General features: G+C 50.7%; 1 protein-coding gene across 3 annotated transcripts in view; it reads left to right on the plus strand.

Moving 5' to 3' along the window:
• Positions 1 to 22954, plus strand: part of MTOR (mechanistic target of rapamycin kinase) — a 130202-nt gene that overhangs the window by 6258 nt on the left and 100990 nt on the right. For all 3 annotated transcript variants that reach the window (XM_075603483.1, XM_075603485.1, XM_075603484.1), the window contains exons 2-5: positions 10338 to 10517; positions 12787 to 12895; positions 12997 to 13229; positions 13995 to 14195. In XM_075603483.1, the coding sequence (XP_075459598.1) occupies positions 10398 to 10517; positions 12787 to 12895; positions 12997 to 13229; positions 13995 to 14195 (663 nt within the window). In that variant the 5' untranslated portion in view covers positions 10338 to 10397. The remainder of the gene's footprint in view (positions 1 to 10337; positions 10518 to 12786; positions 12896 to 12996; positions 13230 to 13994; positions 14196 to 22954) is intronic.

Raw genomic sequence — 22954 nt, forward strand, 5'->3', positions numbered from 1 at the left:
ACACACCAAACATGCAACCATCTATAGTCAAGCCATATGATACAACCGGATATGCTCTGACACAGCAGACAGAGGCCAACGGATTGCAGCCTTGAGATTGGATTTCATAAACCGTGGATATAACCACAGAATTGTAGACCAGCAAATTCACAAAGCCACCAGAATACAAAGAAGTGATCTCCTTGAATTCAGACAGAAAGAGACAAGCGACAGGGTACCTTTGGTAGTCACACATAACACACACATAGAAGCCCTACGCAAGATCACCAGGGAACTACAACCCATTCTCCAGGAAGATACAAGACTGCAACAGGTCTTCCCTGAAACACCCTTATTATCCTACAGCCAACCTCATAATCCCAAGGAAATTATGGTGAGGAGTAAAGTATTCAACAGTACAACTGAATGCGGGACAAGACCATGCCAGGATGCAAGATGCAAAACCTGCGCAATGCTCCACACATCGGGCACAATACTAATACCACACAAGAATCTGGAGTACAAAATCAGAGGAAGCTTCACCTGTTCCTCCAGCAATGTCGTCATCAGGTGCAAGAAATGCCCAGGGGGCTGTTACTACATAGGTGAGACGGGACAAGGGCTAAACAAGAGAATGAACCTGCATTGCCACAGAATCACACTCAGAACAAGAAACAGTCCTGTCGGTGAACATTTCTCTGACTCTGGCCATAAGATGAACGATCTGAAGGAGGCCATACTCAAAGGTAATCTTAGAACACCGAAAGAGAGATGGTTGCATGAATACAAATTTATGCAACTGTTCGGGACACTTAGTGGTGGCCTAAACCGAGACCGCAGTTTCATGAGTCACTACTGACACGAGAACTCTCTTCCCATGAGTGTTTAAGGCCATGTCTATGCATACTGCGCTATATGATTGCGCACACAGCTGTCTCTTACACATACATATACTCTATGTAATTCCATCCCTATATACCAATAGGGACCACATAGTATCTACACACACTTTTAGTAATGCAACACCCTCTTATATTTCCACACCTACCCATACCATTGGTATACACTCCCACTCCACACACCTTTTGTAAAGTACTGTGGGCACTGTATAAATTTATATTTACATACATACACAGTCGTACATCACTAACATTCAGGGACTATTTAACACCTCAAGTCATACATTGCATATTGCACAAGGAGGGAGGGAGGGATAGGTTTCAGTCACAGATACATTCCAGGATGCACTGTTTTTAAGTAAAACCCTTTCTTGCTTTATTCATTGTAACACCGCCGGAAGAAGAGATCAGTGTATCTCGAAAGCTCGCACAAATAAAAGCATTTGAGTAGCCATAGAAAAGTATTGTCTATTCATTTTTGATTATTAAATGTGGCTAACATGGTACAGATTATATATATATATATATATATATATATATATATATATATACTGTACCAACCGAGAAAGCAACCTTGTAAAAAGCACACGGACATACCAAACAAGTGTAAACAAGGATTTTATTAAAGTGAATAAAAACAAGGGATAAGATTAAAAGAGGAGGGGGACTCACATCTACCAAGTATATGTACCTTGAGGCAAGGGTCTAACCATGGAGCCAAATCTGACACCCAAAAAACACAAGGAGCTCTATAGAAGCAAACATGTGAAACCTGTAAACACACTTCAAATAAGTACATCCACAGATAGGTAATCACCACACAATCTAGGTGAATAACTACAGTAAGTGGAGGCATGAATAGCACAGATAGCAGTATTGTATATATGTCACCACTAGAAATATGGGTGTCACAGGCGAGAAGTTGGCCACGGCCTCATGTCAGGAAAAAAGAGGTAAGGGCCCCCCTCAACAGACTCCCACTCCAACGCGTTTCGACTTGAAACTGTCTTCTTCGGGGAGTGGTGAGGGGAGAAATGAGCTAGCATTTATAGGTAAGGTTAGTGGGGAGAATTGGCGCCAAATTAAATTGTAATACACAGCAGCTGTGGTAAATGGGAGTACTCTCCTTAAGACACAGCGTCCTGATTACTGAGGAGACAAAACTATTGACCTCATTGGTCTAGGGAAATCAGGTGGTGCAACCATGATCATTCTGTGTAAGAAACGGAATATGACGTAATGACGTCATCGCGCATAGCGCGTCATTACGTAGGGTTGCCATAGCAACCATAGAAGCATATTATCAAACGGGCACCAGCCCAGATAGCAGGGAGCAGCCGGGGCCACACTGGTGTAAAATGATTGGCCCTACTAATCCTCCAAGGGTCTATAACCCCAATTAAGCATACATCATGGTATGATACACGATCGAGGGATGACGCTGAATGACGTCATCACGCATGTAGGTCATTACGTGAAGGTGTCAGCTGGATCGCGCAAATATAAGCAGAGTAACTGATGACTATGGGAACTTCGTGGACCAAAGGAACAAGTGTTGCATACATGGTGGTAAATGTCAAAGGGGAGTATATATTGTAAACTGACCATAGTTTAAATATATTTGCTAATCAGCCGTTGGTTAAACAGAAAATCCCCCTCATTTAAGTATACACTAGAGAGTCAATTATTAGTATGATAATAGACAATATTTACAGTGGTTCTAAATGCAAGCAAAGGAAATAGTTGACAAAAAATCTACTATATATTTCTGAAAGCACTGTATGTCTGCGTCCCTAGCGGCAATCTCATTGGTCCCTTGGCCTGCCCGCCCCCGCACCTCTCATTGGCCTGAGGCAGAGTGACGGGCAAAAACACACACACACACACACACCACCACCCCCCCCCCTCACACCCCCCCCACACACACACACCCCCCCCCCCTCACACACACACACACACCCTCACTCTCCCCCGTCAGTTGGACCGCAGCTCACCTTCCACACACACACCCCCCTCACGTGCACCGCTACCGGAGAGGGGAAGCGCGGCGCGGGACTCCCCCTCACGTGCGCCGCTACCGGAGAGGAGAGGCGCGGCCCCTCGCGTGCGTCGGCTCCCGGACGGAGGGGAAGCGCGGCGCGAGACTCCCCATCACGTGCGCCGGCTCCCGGACGGAGGGGAAGCGCGGCGCGGGTCTCCTGCCACTCTTGCCCCCCCCCCCAGCTTCCCGAACTCACCTCCTGCCCCAGCCAGATGCCACGGGGTCAAGGTAAGTCACCCACCGTCTCCCACCCACGCACTGTCACCCAGTCACCCACCCAGTCACCCACACACCCACCCAGTCACTTTCACCCAGTCACCCACCCACTCAGTCACCCACCCACCCACTCAGTCACCCACCCACCCACTCAGTCACCCACCCAGTCACTTTCACCCAGTCACCCACCCACTCACTCACCCACTCACTCAGTCAAAGTCATGGTGCCCACCCAGACCCAGTCACCCACCCAGTCACCCACCCACCCAGTCACCCACCCACCCACCCAACCCAGTCACCCACCCACCCACCCAACCCAGTCACCCACCCAACCCAGTCACCCACCCAGTCAGTCTCCCACTCACCCACCCAGTCAGTCTCCCACTCACCCACCCAGTCAGTCTCCCACTCACCCACCCAGTCAGTCTCCCACCCAGTCAGTCTCCCACCCAGTCAGTCTCCCACCCAGTCAGTCTCCCACCCAGTCAGTCTCCCACCCACTCTCCCACCCACTCTCCTACCCACTCTCCCACGCAGTCTCCCACTCACCCACCCATTCAGTTTCCCACTCACCCACTCATTCAGTTTCCCACTCACCCACCCATTCAGTTTCCCACTCACCCACTCATTCAGTTTCCCACTCACCCACCCATTCAGTTTCCCACTCACCCACCCATTCAGTTTCCCACTCACCCACCCATTCAGTTTCCCACTCACCCACCCATTCAGTTTCCCACTCACCCACCCATTCAGTTTCCCACTCACCCACCCATTCAGTTTCCCACTCACCCACCCATTCAGTTTCCCACTCACCCACCCATTCAGTTTCCCACTCATCCACCCATTCAGTTTCCCACTCATCCACCCATTCAGTTTCCCACTCACCCACCCATTCAGTCTCCCACTCACCCACCCATTCAGTCTCACACTCACCCACCCATTCAGTCTCACACTCACCCACCCATTCAGTCTCACACTCACCCACCCATTCAGTCTCACCCAAAACCACCCACCCAGTCTCACCCAAAACCACCCACCCAGTCACTCACCCCACCCACCCACCCACTCACCGACCCCACCCACCCACTCACTGACCCACCCAGTCACCGACCCTGAAAAAGTCAGCCAGTCACCGAAAGTCACCCACCCACCCACCAACCCAGAGTCACCCACCCACCCACCGACCCAAATTCACCCACCCACCGACCTAAAGTCACCCACCCACCGACCCAAAGTCACCCACCCACCGACCCAAAGTCATCACATTACGGACTTTTGGATAATGTGATGGATATTTTTCATACTTGCTGTAACATGGAGTACTTTCATGATATCTTTTTCAATACAAGACTATGTGATGACAAGCAATTTCATTGGTTTTTATGAATATGTCCTATCAGGACCTTGTAAAGTTAGGACTCGGTGTACTTTAACTAACTACATTGTCATATTATGTTATCCTTATCTTTTTGTTTGAAAGAATTTGGACTATATAACACGCATATGCTTTTTTAAGTAATTATGGATTTATACTATGTACCTATATACAGTTTTGCTATGACATTTTCCTGTTATATTATTTATTTTTTGTCAACTATTTCCTTTGCTTGCATTTAGAACCACTGTAAATATTGTCTATTATCATACTAATAATTGACTCTCTAGTGTATACTTAAATGAGGGGGATTTTCTCTTTAACCAACGGCTGATTAGCAAATATATTTAAACTATGGTCAGTTTACAATATATACTCCCCTTTGACATTTACCACCATGTATGCAACACTTGTTCCTTTGGTCCACGATGTTCCCATAGTCATCAGTTACTCTGCTTATGTTTGCGCGATCCCCCTGACACCTTCACGTAATGACCTACATTGCGTGATGACGTCATTCGGCGTCATCCCTCGATCGTGTATCATACCATGATGTATGCTTAATTGGGGTTATAGACCATTGGAGGTTTAGTAGGGCCAATCATTTTACACCAGTGTGGCCCCGGCTGCTCCCTGCTATCTGGGCTGGTGCCCGTTTGATAATATGCTTCTATGGTTGCTATGGCATTACGTCATTACGTCACATTCCGTTTCTTACACGGAATGATCATGGTTGCACCACCTGATTTCCCTAGACCAATGAGGTCAATAGTTTTGTCTCCTCAGTAATCAGGACGCTGTGTCTTAAGGAGAGTACTCCCATTTACCACAGCTGCTGTGTATTACAATTTAATTTGGCGCCAATTCTCCCCACGAACCTTACCTATAAATGCTAGCTCATTTCTCCCCTCACCACTCCCCGAAGAAGACAGTTTCAAGTCGAAACGCGTTGGAGTGGGAGTCTGTTGAGGGGGGCCCCTACCTCTTTTTTCCTGACATGAGGCCTTGGCCAACTTCTCGCCTGTGACACCCATATTTCTAGTGGTGACGTATATACAATACTGCTATCTGTGCTATTCATGCCTCCACTTACTGCAACTACTCACCTAGATTGTGTGGTGATTACCTATCTGTGGATGTACTTATTTGCAGTGTGTTTACAGGTTTCACATGTTTGCTTCTATAGAGCTCCTTCTGTTTTTTGGGTGTCAGATTTGGCTCCATGGTTAGACCCTTGCCTCAAGGTACATATACTTGGTAGATGTGAGTCCCCCTCCTCTTTTAATCTTATCCCTTGTTTTTATTCACTTTAATAAAATCCTTGTTTACACTTGTTTGGTATGTCTGTGTGCTTTTTACAAGGTTGCTTTCTATGTTGGTACAATATTACTTCAACCTTTAGCACCACTGTCTAGTATTATCTATACTATATATTGACAGTTTTGTGGACACTAGTGATTCATTGTGTTGAGCGGTACTTCTGTGTGTATTATCATATATACACACATATATATATATATATATATATATATATATATATATATATACAGTGGTTGACAAATCACCAAAAAATCTACTCGCCACACAAAAAAATCTACTCGCCACCTAGTACCAAACGTGTGCTGCTTGGGCCAATATTTACTCGCCCGAGTGTTAAATCCACTCGCCCGGGGCGAGCAAATGTATAGGTTTGTCGAACACTGTATATATATATATATATATATATATATATATATATATATATATATATATATATATACATGTAGAGGTATCAGTACCGTGTTAGCCGAGCTTCAATAATCAAAAAATAAATAGATGATACCGTTCTGTGGCTAACGAAATGCTTTTATTTGTGCGAGCTTTCGAGATACACTGATCTCTTCTTCCGGCGATGTCCAAATCAGGAGGATGTCATTGATGTAGGGAAGGTATGCCAATCTGTTCTGCGCAAAACTGGAAAGTGACTTTCTGTCCACCTGTCACTTGAAACCCCTTACATACCTTCGCTACATCGATGACATCCTCCTGATTTGGACCTCTGGCGAACAGGACCTCCTACAGTTCTATGACAACTTCAATACTTTCCACCCGACCATCAACCTCAAACTCACCCATTCCCCGGATGAAGTACATTTTCTAGAGACCACCATTACTATAAAGAACAACCAACTACAGACTTCTGTATACCGCAAACCTACAGACAGAGCCAGCTATTTGAGGGACAACAGCTTCCACCCGACACACACCAAACATGCAACCATCTACAGTCAAGCCATACGATACAACCGGATATGCTCCGACACAGCAGACAGAGACCAGCGGATTAAAGCCTTGAGATCAGACTTTATAAACCGTGGATATAACCACAGAATTGTAGACCAGCAAATCCACAAAGCCACCAGAATACCAAGAAGTGATCTCCTTGAATACAAACAGAAGGAGACAAGCGACAGGGTTCCTTTGGTGGTCACATATAACCCACACCTAGGAGCCCTACGCAAGATCGCCAGGAAACTACAACCCATCCTCCAGGAAGATACAAGACTGCAACAGGTCTTCCCTGAAGCACCCTTATTATCATACAGACAACCCCATAATCTCAAGAATATTATGGTGAGGAGTAAAGTATTCAGCAGTACAACTGAATGCGGGACAAAACCATGCCAGGACCCAAGATGCAAAACCTGCGCAATGCTCTACACAGCGGACACAATACAAATACCAGACAAGAATTGGGAATACAAAATCAGAGGAGGGTTCACCTGTTCCTCCAGCAATGTCGTGTACCTCATCATGTGCATGAAATGCCCAGGGGGCTGCTACTACATAGGTGAGACAGGACAGGGGCTAAACAAGAGAATGAACTTGCATCGCCACAGCATCACACGCGGAACAAGAGACAGTCCTGTTGGCGAACATTTCTCTGACTCTGGCCATAAGATGAACGATCTGAGGGTTGCCATACTCAAAGGTAATCTTAAAACCCCGAAAGAGAGACGGTTGCATGAATACAAATTTATGCAACTGTTCGGGACACTTAGCAGTGGCCTAAACAGAGATCGAAATTTTATGAGTCATTACTGACACTAGCGAACTCTCTTCCCATGAGCGCTAAAGGCCATGTCTGTACATACTGTGCTATATGTATGCACACACAGCTGTCTCTCACACATACTAATACTCCTTATTTTTCCATCCCTATACACCAATAGGGACCACATAGTATCCACACACACTTTTAGTTGTGCTACAAACTCTCACATTTCCACACCCACCCACACCATTTATATCCCTCTCACTCCACACACACCTTGTGTAGAGCACTGTATATACTGTGGGCTCTCCATTCATTTTTATTCACACTGATACACATACACACTCTTTCTTCACTTGCTTTCAGTTACGCTTTGACACCTCTAGCCATAAAACACATCCACACCGGGGGAAGGACAAGCACAGATAACATTCCAAGAGACACTGTTTTTAAGTTATCCTTGCTTCATTCATTGTAACATCGCCGGAAGAAGAGATCAGTGTATCTCGAAAGCTCGCACAAATAAAAGCATTTCGTTAGCCACAGAACGGTATCATCTATTTATTTTTTGATTATATATATATATATATATATATATATATATATATAATGTCTCTCTGCTATATCATCCTGGATGGCCCTCCGCCGCCTTAAACTCAACATGGCTAAAACAGAGCTCCTCATACTTCCTCCCAAACCTGGCCCTACTACCTGCTTCCACATTACTGTTGGAACTACGATCATTCACCCAGTAGCCCAAGCACGCTGCCTTGGGGTCACACTCGACTCCTCTCTCACATTCGCCCCTCACATTCAAAACATTTCTAAAACCTGTCGCTTTTTCCTCCGCAATATAACAAAGATACGCCCTTTCCTCTGTTGCTCGACTGCTAAAACTCTGACTCAGGCCCTCATTCTCTCCCGTCTTGATTACTGTAACCTCCTGCTGTCCGGCCTTCCTGCCTCTCACCTGTCTCCCCTACAATCTATCCTAAATGCTGCTGCCAGAAACACTCTACTCTTTCTGAGATCTGTTTCAGCATCTCCCCTCATGAAATCCCTCTCCTGGCTTCCGATCAAATCCCGCATCTCACACTCCATTCTTCTCCTCACTTTTAAAGCTTTACACTCTTCTGCCCCTCCTTACATCTCAGCCCTAATTTCTCGCTATGCACCATCCCGACTCTTGCGTTCTTCTCAAGGATGTCTTCTTTCTACCCCCTTTGTATCTAAAGCCCTCTCCCGCCTTAAACCTTTTTCACTGACTGCCCCTAACCTCTGGAATGCGCTTCCCCTCAGTACCCGACTAGCACCCTCTCTATCCACCTTTAAGACCCACCTTAAGACACACTTGCTTAAAGAAGCATATGAATAGCACTGTGGCTATTCTGAACACATGATACATAAAGCTTGGCCCCCTGCAGACGCACTTACCAGAACTCCCTCCTACTGTCTCTGTACGTTCTCCCTACCTACCAATTAGACTGTAAGCTCCTCGGAGCAGGGACTCCTCTTCCTTAATGTCTAAAGCACTTATTCCCATGATCTGTTATTTATACTATCTGTTATTTATTTGATTACCACGTGTATTACTGCTGTGAAGCGCTATGTACATTAATGGCGCTATATAAATAAAGACATACAATACAATATATATATATTGAGAATAGAGTATAGAATATTGATATATCTATTGAGTGTCCTGCTTTATTTTGCAAAGCCAGTATAACCAGCGCCACACTGATGAGACCCATTTAGGTCCAAACGGCTGTCTGTGGGTGGGTTTACTGGCTATGCATCTTAAGCCTGGCTGTGCTCAAAGCTGGAAATGCAGCAAGCTTAAGCTTATAGGGGACCATGATACATGGTTTTGAAGCAAAAGGTGGCACTGTGTGCTCATTTGCATGTAATTTCCCAGAATCCCTTGCTGCAGTGGAAGTGATGGTTGATAATGGTGAAAGACAGGGTTGCCGACCTGTCTAAGGCTGAGGCCATAGAGGGGTCCAGCCGTGCTCCTCCGAGCTGACGCTGAGGCTCGCCTGCTCGGTCAGGAGTAATTCCATGGACTGGCAGGCGAGCCAGCGTGCGCGATCGGGAGGTGGTGGGAGGCGGGGCAGTGACATCACTGGGCCAATAGCCCGCGAAGCGCCGACGTCGACGTCATGACGCTGCTTCTCGCTGATTGGGTGTTTTCAGCTGACAGCGCGTTGAGAAACAGCTTGGCTGTCGGCTGAAAATCCCTGCGCCTCAGCACGCCTCCGGACGCTCGCGGAAGCCCCCTCTAAAGACATCCTCATTGAGGATGACGGGGCTCAGCGCGGAGCGTCCGCACGGCTCAGCGCGGCTTCCCCCTCTATGGACCCAGCCTAAGACATGCAAATTAGCATACAGTAATATTTCCATTTGCTATTTATATATATATATCTTTATTTCATATAGCACTTTTCTCCCAGTGGAACACATAGGATCACACAGTGACAGTACAGCGCGCGGTGCGCAGCACATAGGAATGTTACAGATTACACTCTATGTTTTTGGTGCCTGAGGCACAGGGAGATAAAGTGACTTGCCCAAGGTCACAAGCAGCTGACACCGGAACTGCTTCAAACTCTTGAGTCCGTGTGTCTACTCACTGAGCCACTCCTCTTATATAGCTCTTTTTATACACCAGTGTTTGCTCATTGGACGTTGGTAAACGACCCCCCGTGCGCTCGGGTTGTAATGCAGATATGGGCCGATGGTTCTTGCAGGAACTCGCAACATTGCTTTTGTATTTTCTTTATTTACGTTTAGGGACACGTGCGCTGACCCCTTTGGATTCGGCTGGTGCTGTTGCCCCCTCTCCGAGCCAGCATGTCTGGCATAATGACAATGCTGCAGCAGTTTGCCAACGGCCTGCGGAGTCGGAGTGAAGAATCGCGCGCCAAAGCGGCCAAGGATCTGCAACATTATGTCACCACCGAGCTGCGGGAGGTGAGTTACGGGAAGGGCGCGGTGGCTGGCGTCTGGTTTCCAAATCATATCGAACTGTTACAGTAATGAGGAAAACACGAAAGCAGGAGCGGCCATCTCCAGTCCTCAAGGGCCACCAACAGGTCGGGTTTTAAGGCTGTCCCGGCTTCAGCACAGGGTGGCTCAGTCGAAGACTGCCACCCGTGCTGAAGCAGAGATTTCCTTAAAACTTGACCTGTGGGTGGCCCTTGAGGACTGGAGTTGGCCGCTCCTACTAAAGTCTCCCCTGGCATGTCTCACACGCCTGTTCTAGCCTCTCACATATACTAAGGCAGCGCAGGAAATCAGTTTTGTTAAATTGCCGCTTTTCAATTTCCAGTTTCACTCCCATCCGTTTTTTTTTTTTCTTCTAAATTTCTCATATTTTGAGGTTTTTAGGTATTTAATGAAGTTTTTTTTTTTAAGCTTTATAGCTGAACTTAAGTGGGAGGGAGGAAGTCGGCTTAGCCTTTAATGTGATGTATAATTGTCTTGCCATTGGCAAATGTCAGACTAGTATTTCATGCCCTGCAAGGGTCTCTGGAACTTGCCACGAAACTGACACTAATACCCCTTATTCAATATACTTTAGAGTCGTCTTCCCCAATTAAATCATAGTTTAGCAAATGGTTTAGTTCAGTTATTTCCCTTCTCAGCCAGAAGAGGGGTCATTAGCTCATTGCGAAGCAATGCGTTGGTAACCCCTCCAGCAGCAAAGGGCTTAATGTCAACATGCCTTATTGACAGGGCTATAGCAGAGCAGGTCACGACTGCTCCATGCTATAAATCGTTTTCTGTCGTGTCAGACAACTAGAAGGAGAAAACAAATGTGTAATATTGACTTTCTGGTGGAAATAGGAGCATAACCCCCGGTTTGTAAATTGGTTTAGGACCTTCTAGCACTTGGTTTAGTGGCTTGGCACATTGGTGCGAGCCAACTATTCATTGTCGTGAAAGAGCCTAAGAATGTGGCATTCTGGTGATGTTTGACAGTACGACCGCAAAGATTTATTTGTTAAACGCAAGAGCTTTGCAGCTGTAGAACAAAAAGCATAACCGTAACGCATAGTGGTTAAATATCACAGCATATTTCCTTCATACTTTTAATTATGTGCAATAGAAGAGAGAATGGCAGAGCACAACCGGAAATATCCCAAAAAAAGTTAGGAGGAAAGTGCGTTATCCATAAAAATATTTAATGGTCAAGAATGGAAAAATGGCAAGGCATTCCCCTACCAACATGTTTCGTGCTACACAGAGCACTTTATCAAGGCATACACATCCCATCATCACCAACATATTTAAAGAAGTATAATAAATTGGCTTACCAATCATAGACCATAACTGGGATCCTCCCCACACATCATGCTGATGGCAATTTATTGAGTGCCGCTTTTGCTGGTTTACCAACCGGGATACCACACCCAGTACCCTGCCCAATTCAAGATATATACTCCAGGCATCACACAGGAATAATCATCATATTACATCAATTGTCCTGTATACAGTCTTTAGCACCACGAGCTTTGCCGAGCTTTGCCGAGCTTTGCCGAGCTTTGCCGAGTTTTGCCGAGTTTGTTTTTTATTATGTCCTTACATTTTTAGAATAATGAGGGAACAAGTCCCGAATGCCTCCATGTGGAGAGAAAGGCAGTCTCTAAATGTGGGGCGCTGCTTGTCCCTTTAAGTGTGGTGAGACTTCATATAGCATATGTGACGGGCAGAAGCGAGCGAGAACACTCAATCCCATCATATCGTAACCTCGCCATTTCTAGATGAATATCCAGATTGACTTTACACCGTACACTTGGGTGATGAAGAAAGAGTGACCTTTATTCATGAAGGAACACGCCACACGGCAGAGGAACATTTCAGGCTGGTACATGGGCTATTTACACCTTCCCGATGGAAGGCCGTGTGAAGGCCTGAAACTTCGCGCTGCATGTTCCTTCATGAATAAGGGTAACTTCCTTCATCTCCCAAGTGCACTGTGTGAAGGGAATCTGGATATTCATCTCCATATTGTGAGTGTTACTATATGATGTGATTGAGTGCTGTCTCTTCTGCTTTTCACATAGACTTTTTTCATTTTTAGGAATGTCATTAAATAATAATTGTTTCGCCGTATTCCTTCAAATACACCATTTCTGTACCGTTGGACGACAAGCTTGTTGATGAGGATGAAAGAAGGTAACGTGATGGCATTTTGTGAAATTGCCACGTCCTAAACGAGTCCTCCTTCCCTCTGTAGGTGAGCCAAGAGGAGGCCACTCAGTTCTATGATGAACTCAATCATTTTATCTTTGAGTTTGTCTCCAGCTCTGACGTGAGCGAGAGGAAAGGCGGCATTCTTGCTATTGGTATGTGATCATATTGGTTATGTGGGCTCATGGTGCAATGTAATCTGTAGGACGTAGCAGACAGTGCGCCCTGCGTCCTCACCCACCTCTTCTGCCCACAGTCAGCCTGATTGGAGTAGAGGGAGGAAATGCCACCCGAATCAGCAGGTTTGCCAACTACTTGCGTAACCTCCTCCCCTCCAACGACCCAGTCGTCATGGAGATGGCCTCCAAAGCCATGGGTCGCCTTGCTATGGCAGGGGACACTTTCACGGCCGAATACGTGGAGTTTGAGGTGAAGCGCGCGCTGGAGTGGCTGGGAGCTGACCGGAACGAAGGGCGCAGACACGCTGCGGTGAGAGAGCAGACTCATACGGTGCATGCCGTATTGGATGAAGTTACTGTTCAGAACAGTGTTGATTTGTTGTAGGTGGGGAATGCCTTTTTCTGGACCAACATGAGAGTTCGTCATAGATGTAGTTATAGTCTATAGAGCTGAACTTTGCAGTGGCATACACACATCTATAAACAAAGTAATTTAATAAAACATGTAGACGGTTGTCTGTGTATTAATTTTAGACGTGCCTATACAAGTACAAAGGGAATTAGAATATAGCTAGGCAAAGTAAGGTTGGTAGCCCTGTTGCTCACTCCATATAGTAACAACGGAGGGAGAGGGAGTAGGGGTTGTGATACCTTTTTATTGGACCAACAAGTAGTTGATGTGTTACAAGTTTTTGAACCTCTCAGGGTCCTTCATCAGGTGTGGCAGAAACAATCAGTTGATTTCTGTAATAACTGATGAAGGAGCCTGAGAGGTTGGAAAGCTTGTAACGTATCAACTACTTGTTGGTCCAATAAAAGGTATCATACCCCCTACTCCCTCTCCCTCCTTTGTTACTACATAGCAGAGAGAGGATTTTTATCCTATTTACCTTTGTAGTCCTATGGACGTGTCTTTTTTTACATGTACATGAAATTGATGTGAAATATGGAGAGCTCAGAGGGACCTTTTGGGAAGTTACTCAATTCATAAAGTGCTTCAAGTTCAAAGAAGTCAGGGGAAAGGGCCAATGCTGAGCACTGCACTGATGTGTCTTGTCTATCTGTCCTTGTCCAGGTGCTTGTCCTGAAGGAGTTGGCTGTCAGTGCCCCCACATTCTTCTTCCAGCAGGTACAGCCCTTCTTTGATAACATCTTCTTTGCTGTGTGGGACTCTAAGCAGGCGATCCGGGAGGGGGCCGTGGCAGCCCTGAGAGCCTGTTTAATCCTAACAACGCAGCGTGAGCCTAAGGAGATGCAGAAACCGCAGTGGTACAAGGTAAGAATAGGATTATGTTTAGGAGGAATATAGCTGCTGTATAATATATAGTACTAGCTGAGAGCCCCGGCGTTGCCCGGGATGTTTGTGGTGTGGGGGTGGCATTTGGGTGGGGAGTGGTCCACGCGGCCCATGTGCGGTGGTAGTGCTGCTGTGGCTGTACTGATGGTGATTGTATTGGTGTGCTGATTTGGGAGGGTTTGGTGCTGATGTGGGGGTGCGGATGTGGGTGTGCCGATGGGGGAGGTGCAAAGGTGGCGATGTGTGGGTGCTGATGGTGTTGATGGGGGCTGGGAATGGTGGGGAGGCGAGAATGCCAGTGTGCTGGGGGGGCATACCGGTGTGCTGATGTGGTGGTGCTGGGGTGTGTGTGTGTATACATGTTTGTGTGTATACATTGTATGTGTGTGTGTGTATACATGTGTGTGTGTGTGTATGTGTACGTGTGTGTGTGTATACACGTGTGTGTGTATACACGTATGTGTGTGTATACACGTGTGTGTGTATACACGTGTGTGTGTGTGTATACACGTGTGTGTGTGTATACACGTGTGTGTGTGTATACACGTGTGTGTATACACATGTGTGTGTATACATTGTGTGTATGTATATATTGTGTGTGTGTATACGTGTGTGTGTATACACATGTGTGTGTATACATGTTTGTGTGTGTGTATACATGTTTGTGTGTATACATTGTATGTGTGTGTGTGTATAAGTGTGTGTGTGTGTGTGTGTGTGTGTATACATGTGTGTGTGTGTATACATGTGTATGTGTGTATACATGTGTGTGTGTATACATGTGTGTGTATATACGTGTGTGTGTGTACACATGTGTGTGTACACATGTGTGTGTATACACGTGTGTGTGTGTATACACGTGTGTGTGTATACACGTGTGTGTGTGTATACACGTGTGTGTGTGTGTATACATGTGTGTGTGTATACATGTGTGTGTGTATACATGTGTGTGTATACATGTGTGTGTATACATGTGTGTGTGTGTATACATTATGCAAAGGTGGCGATGTGTGGGTGCTGATGGTGTTGATGGGGGCTGGGAATGGTGGGGAGGCGAGAATGCCAGTGTGCTGGGGGGGCATGGGATACCGGTGTGCTGATGTGGTGGTGCTGGGGTGTGTGTGTGTATACATGTTTGTGTGTATACATTGTATGTGTGTGTGTGTATACATGTGTGTGTGTGTGTATGTGTACGTGTGTGTGTGTATACACGTGTGTGTGTATACACGTATGTGTGTGTATACACATGTGTGTGTGTATACACGTGTGTGTGTGTGTATACACGTGTGTGTGTGTGTGTATACACGTGTGTGTGTGTATACACGTGTGTGTGTGTATACACGTGTGTGTATACACATGTGTGTGTATACATTGTGTGTATGTATATATTGTGTGTGTGTATACGTGTGTGTGTATACACATGTGTGTGTATACACGTGTATACATGTTTGTGTGTGTGTATACATGTTTGTGTGTATACATTGTATGTGTGTGTGTGTATAAGTGTGTGTGTGTGTGTGTGTGTGTATACATGTGTGTGTGTGTGTATACATGTGTATGTGTGTATACATGTGTGTGTGTGTATACATGTGTGTGTATATACATGTGTGTGTGTACACATGTGTGTGTGTGTGTGTGTGTACACATGTGTGTGTACACGTGTGTGTATACACGTGTGTGTATACACATGTGTGTGTGTATACACGTGTGTGTATACACATGTGTGTGTGTATACACATGTGTGTGTGTATACACATGTGTGTGTGTATACACATGTGTGTGTGTATACACGTGTGTGTGTGTATACACGTGTGTGTGTGTATACACGTGTGTGTGTGTATACATGTGTGTGTGTGTATACATGTGTGTGTGTATACATGTGTGTGTGTATACATGTGTGTGTATACATGTGTGTGTGTATACATTATGTGTATGTATACCTGTGTGTATACGTGTGTGAGTGTATACGTGTGTGTGTATGTGTACATGTGTGTGTGTGTATGTCTCCATGTGTGTGTGTGTGTATGTCTCCATGTGTGTGTGTGTATGTCTCCATGTGTGTGTATACGTGTACATGTGTGTGAGTATACGTGTACATGTGTGTGTGTGTACGTGTCTACGTGTACATGTGTGTGTGTGTGTCTACTTGTACATGTGTGTATGTCTACGTGTACGTGTGTGTGTGTCTACGTGCGTGTGTGTACGTGTGTGTGTGTGTACGTGTGTGTGTGTGTGTGTGTGTGTACGTGTGTGTCTACGTGTGTGTGTGTGTGTGTCTACGTGTGTGTGTTTGTGTCTACGTGTGTGTGTTTGTGTATACGTGTGTGTGTGTATACGTGTGTGTGTGTGTATACGTGTGTGTGTGTCTACGTCTGTGTGTCTACGTGTGTGTGTGTGTGTCTACGTGTGTGTGTGTGTGTGTCTACGTGTGTGTGTGTGTGTCTACGTGTGTGTGTGTGTGTCTGTGTCCCTGTGTGTCCTTTGGCCCGTGACTCCGCCTCAGGGAAGGGGGGGGGTGGGGGGGAGGTGGTGGGAAGGGGTGGGGGGGAGGTGGTGGGAAGGGGTGGGGGGGAGGTGGTGGGAAGTGGGGGGGAGGTGGTGGGAAGGAGGGGGGTGGGGGGGAAGGGGAGGTGGGGGGGAGGTGGTGGGAAGGGGAGGGGGTGGGGGGGAGGTGGTGGGAAGGGGGGGGGTGGGGGGAAGGGGGGGAGGTGGTGGGAAGGGGGGGGTGGGGGGAAGGGGGGGAGGTGGTGGGAAGGGGGGGGGGGTGGGGGGAAGGGGGGGGAGGTGGTGAGGAGGTGGTGGGAGGTTGTAAGGGGGGAGTGAAGGGAAGGTGAAGGGGGGGTGAAGGTGGGGGTGGAGGGGAGGTGAAGGGTGGGGGTGGAGGGGAGGTGAAGGGGGGGGGAAGGTGAAGGGGGGGGTGAAGGGGGGGGTGGAGGGGAGGTGAAGGGGGGGGGGGTGAAGGGGAGGTGAAGGGGGGGGGGTGAAGGGGAGGTGAAGGGGGGGGGAGTGGAGGGGAGGTGAGGGGGGGGGAGTGGAGGGGAGGTGAAGGGGGGGGGTGGAGGGGAGGTGAAGGGGGGGTGGAGGGGAGGTGAAGGGGGGGTGGAGGGGAGGTGAAGGGGGGGTGGAGGGGAGGTGAAGGGGGGGTGGGGGGGGAGGTGGGGGGTGAAGGGGAGGTGGGGGGGGTGAAGGGGAGGTGGGGGGGGTGAAGGGGAGGTGGGGGGGGTGAAGGGGAGGTGAAGGGGGGTGGAGGTGAAGGGGGGGTGGAGGGGAGGTGAAGGGGGGTGGAGGGAGGTGGAAGGGAAGGGAAGTGGAGTGAGGGGAGGTGAGGGGAGGTGAGGTGAAGGGGGGTGAGGGGAGGTGAAGGCCGCTCCCTCACCCGTCCGGAAGCTCACTCACACGTCCGGCAGCTCCCTCACCCGTCCGGCCGCTCCCACGTGGATCTGAGGCGGGAGGCAGCTTGTTGTGGCCGCTCCCCCGCTGTGTCCCGGGCGCTCGCTCGCTCCGCTGACTGTAGCGGCGCCGGGGGGGTGGAGGGGAGGTGATTTGAAGGGGGGTGAGGGGTGGGTGAAGTCCGCTCACTCACCCGTCCGGCCGCTCCCACGTGGAACTGAGGCGGGAGGCAGCTTGTTGTTGCCGCTCCCCCGCTGTATCCCGGGCACTCGCTCCTCCGCTCACTGTAGTGGCGCCGGGGGGGGGGGGGGGGGTGTTTGAAAGCGCGGGAGACACGGGGAGAGGAGGAGGTGCGCGCCGGTGTGGAGGCTGATTTCGGGGAGGAAGAGGCGGAGGCGGGTATGTGAGGCCCCCCCCCCCCCCCGGGTTATACAATGCTGCTAATGTACACCCCCCCCCTACTGTGTGTGTGTGTGTGTGTGTCCCTGTGTGTGTTTGTGTGTGTGTGTGTGTGTGTCCCTGTGTGTGTGTTTGTGTCCCTGTGTGTGTGTTTGTGTCCCTGTGTGTCCTTTGGGCCGTCACTCCGCCTCAGGCCAATGAGAGGTGTGCGGGGGTGTCCTTTGGGCCGTCACTCCGCCTCAGGCCAATGAGAGGTGTGCGGGGGCGGCCCAAGGGACCAATGAGATTTCCCCTAGGGACACCGGACATCCAGCAGGCAGGCAGGCTGGCATGCATGCATGCAGGCATACAGTGCTTTCACTAATATAGTATACTAGCTGAGAGCCCCGGCGTTGCCCGGGATGTTTGTGGTGTGGGTGTGGCATTTGGGTGGGGAGTGGTCCACGCGGCCCATGTGCGGTGGTAGTGCTGCTGTGGCTGTACTGATGGTGATTGTATTGGTGTGCTGATTTGGGAGGGTTTGGTGCTGATGTGGGGGTGCGGATGTGGGTGTGCCGATGGGGGAGGTGCAAAGGTGGCGATGTGTGGGTGCTGATGGTGTTGATGGGGGCTGGGAATGGTGGGGAGGCGAGAATGCCAGTGTGCTGGGGGGGCATACCGGTGTGCTGATGTGGTGGTGCTGGGGTGTGTGTGTGTATACATGTTTGTGTGTATACATTGTATGTGTGTGTGTGTATACATGTGTGTGTGTGTGTATGTGTACGTGTGTGTGTGTATACACGTGTGTGTGTATACACGTATGTGTGTGTATACACGTGTGTGTGTATACACGTGTGTGTGTGTGTATACACGTGTGTGTGTGTATACACGTGTGTGTGTGTATACACGTGTGTGTATACACATGTGTGTGTATACATTGTGTGTATGTATATATTGTGTGTGTGTATACGTGTGTGTGTATACACATGTGTGTGTATACATGTTTGTGTGTGTGTATACATGTTTGTGTGTATACATTGTATGTGTGTGTGTGTATAAGTGTGTGTGTGTGTGTGTGTGTGTGTATACATGTGTGTGTGTGTATACATGTGTATGTGTGTATACATGTGTGTGTGTATACATGTGTGTGTATATACGTGTGTGTGTGTGTACACATGTGTGTGTACACATGTGTGTGTATACACGTGTGTGTGTGTATACACGTGTGTGTGTATACACGTGTGTGTGTATACACGTGTGTGTGTGTATACACGTGTGTGTGTGTGTGTATACATGTGTGTGTGTATACATGTGTGTGTGTATACATGTGTGTGTATACATGTGTGTGTATACATGTGTGTGTGTGTATACATTATGTGTATGTATACCTGTGTGTATACGTGTGTGAGTGTATACGTGTGTGTGTATGTGTACATGTGGGTGTGTGTATGTCTCCATGTGTGTGTGTGTGTATGTCTCCATGTGTGTGTGTGTATGTCTCCATGTGTGTGTGTACGTGTACATGTGTGTGAGTATACGTGTACATGTGTGTGTGTGTACGTGTCTACGTGTACATGTGTGTGTGTGTGTACGTGTACGTGTGTGTGTGTGTGTGTGTGTGTACGTGTCTACGTGTACATGTGTGTGTGTGTCTACGTGTACATGTGTGTGTGTCTACGTGTACGTGTGTGTGTGTCTACGTGCGTGTGTGTACGTGTGTGTGTGTGTGTGTGTGTGTGTCTACGTGTGTGTCTATGTGTGTGTGTGTCTACGTGTGTGTCTACGTGTGTGTGTTTGTGTCTACGTGTGTGTGTTTGTGTATACGTGTGTGTGTGTATACGTGTGTGTGTGTGTATACGTGTGTGTGTGTCTACGTCTGTGTGTCTACGTGTGTGTGTGTCTACGTGTGTGTGTGTGTCTACGTGTGTGTGTGTGTGTCTACGTGTGTGTGTGTGTGTCTGTGTCCCTGTGTGTCCTTTGGCCCGTGACTCCGCCTCAGGGAAGGGGGGGGGTGGGGGGGGAGGTGGTGGGAAGGGGGGGGGGGTGGGGGGGAGGTGGTGGGAAGGAGGGGGGTGGGGGGGAAGGGGAGGTGGGGGGGAGGTGGTGGGAAGGGGAGGGGGTGGGGGGGAGGTGGTGGGAAGGGGAGGGGGTGGGGGGGAGGTGGTGGGAAGGGGGGGGGGGGGGGAAGGGGGGGAGGTGGTGGGAAGGGGGGGGGGGGGGGGAAGGGGGGGAGGTGGTGGGAAGGGGGGGGGGGAAGGGGGGGGAGGTGGTGGGGAGTTGGGAAGGGGGGTGGGGGAGGTGGGAAGGGGGGTGGAGGTGGTGGGAGGTTGTAAGGGGGGAGTGAAGGGAAGGTGAAGGGGGGGTGAAGGTGGGGGTGGAGGGGAGGTGAAGGGTGGGGGTGGAGGGGAGGTGAAGGGGGGGGGGAAGGTGGAGGGGAGGTGAAGGGGGGGGGTGGAGGGGAGGTGAAGGGGGGGGTGAAGGGGAGGTGAGGGGGGGGGAGTGGAGGGGAGGTGAAGGGGGGGGAAGGTGGAGGGGAGGTGAAGGGGGGGTGGAGGGGAGGTGAAGGGGGGGTGGAGGGGAGGTGAAGGGGGGGTGGGGGGGGTGAAGGGGAGGTGGGGGGTGAAGGGGAGGTGGGGGGGGTGAAGGGGAGGTGGGGGGGGTGAAGGGGAGGTGGGGGGGGTGAAGGGGAGGTGAAGGGGGGTGGAGGTGAAGGGGAGGTGAAGGGGGGTGGAGGTGAAGGGGGGTGGAGGGGAGGTGAAGGGGGGGTGGAGGGAGGTGGAAGGGAAGGGAAGTGGAGTGAGGGGAGGTGAGGGGAGGTGAGGGGTGGGTGAGGTGAAGGGAGGTGAAGGGGGGTGAGGGGAGGTGAAGGCCGCTCCCTCACCCGTCCGGCCGCTCACTCACACGTCCGGCAGCTCCCTCACCCGTCCGGCCGCTCCCACGTGGATCTGAGGCGGGAGGCAGCTTGTTGTGGCCGCTCCCCCGCTGTGTCCCGGGCGCTCGCTCGCTCCGCTGACTGTAGCGGCGCCGGGGGGGTGGAGGGGAGGTGATTTGAAGGGGGGTGAGGGGTGGGTGAAGGCCACTCACTCACCCGTCCGGCCGCTCCCACGTGGAACTGAGGCGGGAGGCAGCTTGTTGTTGCCGCTCCCCCGCTGTGTCCCGGGCACTCGCTCCTCCGCTCACTGTAGCGGCGCCGGGGGGGGGGGGGTGTTTGAAAGCGCGGGAGACACGGGGAGAGGAGGAGGTGCGCGCCGGTGTGGAGGCTGATTTCGGGGAGGAAGAGGCGGAGGCGGGTATGTGAGGCCCCCCCCCCCCCCGGGTTATACAATGCTGCTAATGTACACCCCCCCCCTACTGTGTGTGTGTCCCTGTGTGTGTGTGTGTGTGTGTGTGTGTGTGTGTGTGTGTGTCCCTGTGTGTGTGTTTGTGTCCCTGTGTGTGTGTTTGTGTCCCTGTGTGTCCTTTGGGCCGTCACTCCGCCTCAGGCCAATGAGAGGTGTGCGGGGGTGTCCTTTGGGCCGTCACTCCGCCTCAGGCCAATGAGAGGTGTGCGGGGGCGGCCCAAGGGACCAATGAGATTTCCCCTAGGGACACCGGACATCCAGCAGGCAGGCAGGCTGGCATGCATGCATGCAGGCATACAGTGCTTTCACTAATATAGTATACTAGCTGAGAGACCCGGCGTTGCCCGGGATGTAATGTTCCCGTTCCTCTCTCTCCTCCCCCCTCTCTCTGTTTGTCCCCCATTCACATCAATCCAGTCCCCCCCCTCCCTCCCTCCTTTACAGCTTCATGTAGCGTGTGTGCGTCAGTCACTGTGTGTTTGCTCGCGCGTCAGTGAGTCTGAGGCAGAAACACAAACACACACAGACTGACTGACGCACACACAGTCAGTGTGTGCCTCAGTCAGTGTGTGCGTGCGTCAGTCAGGCTTTGTGTGCGCGTCAGTCAGTGTGTGCGTGCGTGCGGCAGTCAGTCAGTGTGTGCGCGCGGGGCGTCAAAGGCAGGGGGGGGCGTCAAAGGCAGGGGGGGCGTCAAAGGGAGGGGGGGGCGTCAAAGGGAGGGGGGGGGCGTCAAAGGGAGGGGGGGGGCGTCAAAGGGAGGGGGGGGCGTCAAAGGGAGGGGGGGGCGTCAAAGGGAGGGGGGGGGGCGTCAAAGGGAGGGGGGGGGCGTCAAAGGGAGGGGGGGGCGTCAAAGGGAGGGGGGGGCGTCAAAGGGAGGGGGGGGGGCGTCAAAGGGAGGGGGGGGGGCGTCAAAGGGAGGGGGGGGGCGTCAAAGGGAGGGGGGGGCGTCAAAGGGAGGGGGGGGCGTCAAAGGGAGGGTGGGGGCGTAAAAGGGAGGGGGGGGCGTCAAAGGGAGGGGGGGGGGGCGTCAAAGGGAGGGGGGGGGCGTCAAAGGGAGGGGGGGGGCGTCAAAGGGAGGGGGGGGGCGCCTCAAAGGCATGGATTCCTCCCCCTGCATTTCCTGCAGTGGACAGGAGGGGGGGGGCAGTGGACAGGAGGGGGGGGGGCAGTGGACAGGAGGGGGGGGGCAGTGGACAGGAGGGGGGGGGCAGTGGACAGGAGGGGGGGGGCAGTGGACAGGAGGGAGGGGGCAGTGGACAGGAGGGGGGGGGCAGTGGACAGGAGGGGGGGGGCAGTGGACAGGAGGGGGGGGGGCAGTGGACAGGAGGGGGGGGGGCAGTGGACAGGAGGGGGGGGGCAGTGGACAGGAGGGGGGGGGGGGCAGTGGACAGGAGGGGGGGGCAGTGGACAGGAGGGGGGGGGCAGTGGACAGGAGGGGGGGGCAGTGGACAGGAGGGGGGGGCAGTGGACAGGAGGGGGGGGGCAGTGGACAGGAGGGGGGGGGCAGTGGACAGGAGGGAGGGGGCAGTGGACAGGAGGGGGGGGGCAGTGGACAGGAGGGGGGGGCAGTGGACAGGAGGGGGGCAGTGGACAGGAGGGGGGGCAGTGGACAGGAGGGGGGGGGCAGTG

This window comes from Ascaphus truei, chromosome 6, assembly GCF_040206685.1.
Source record: "Ascaphus truei isolate aAscTru1 chromosome 6, aAscTru1.hap1, whole genome shotgun sequence".
NCBI classification, from domain to species: domain Eukaryota; kingdom Metazoa; phylum Chordata; class Amphibia; order Anura; family Ascaphidae; genus Ascaphus; species Ascaphus truei.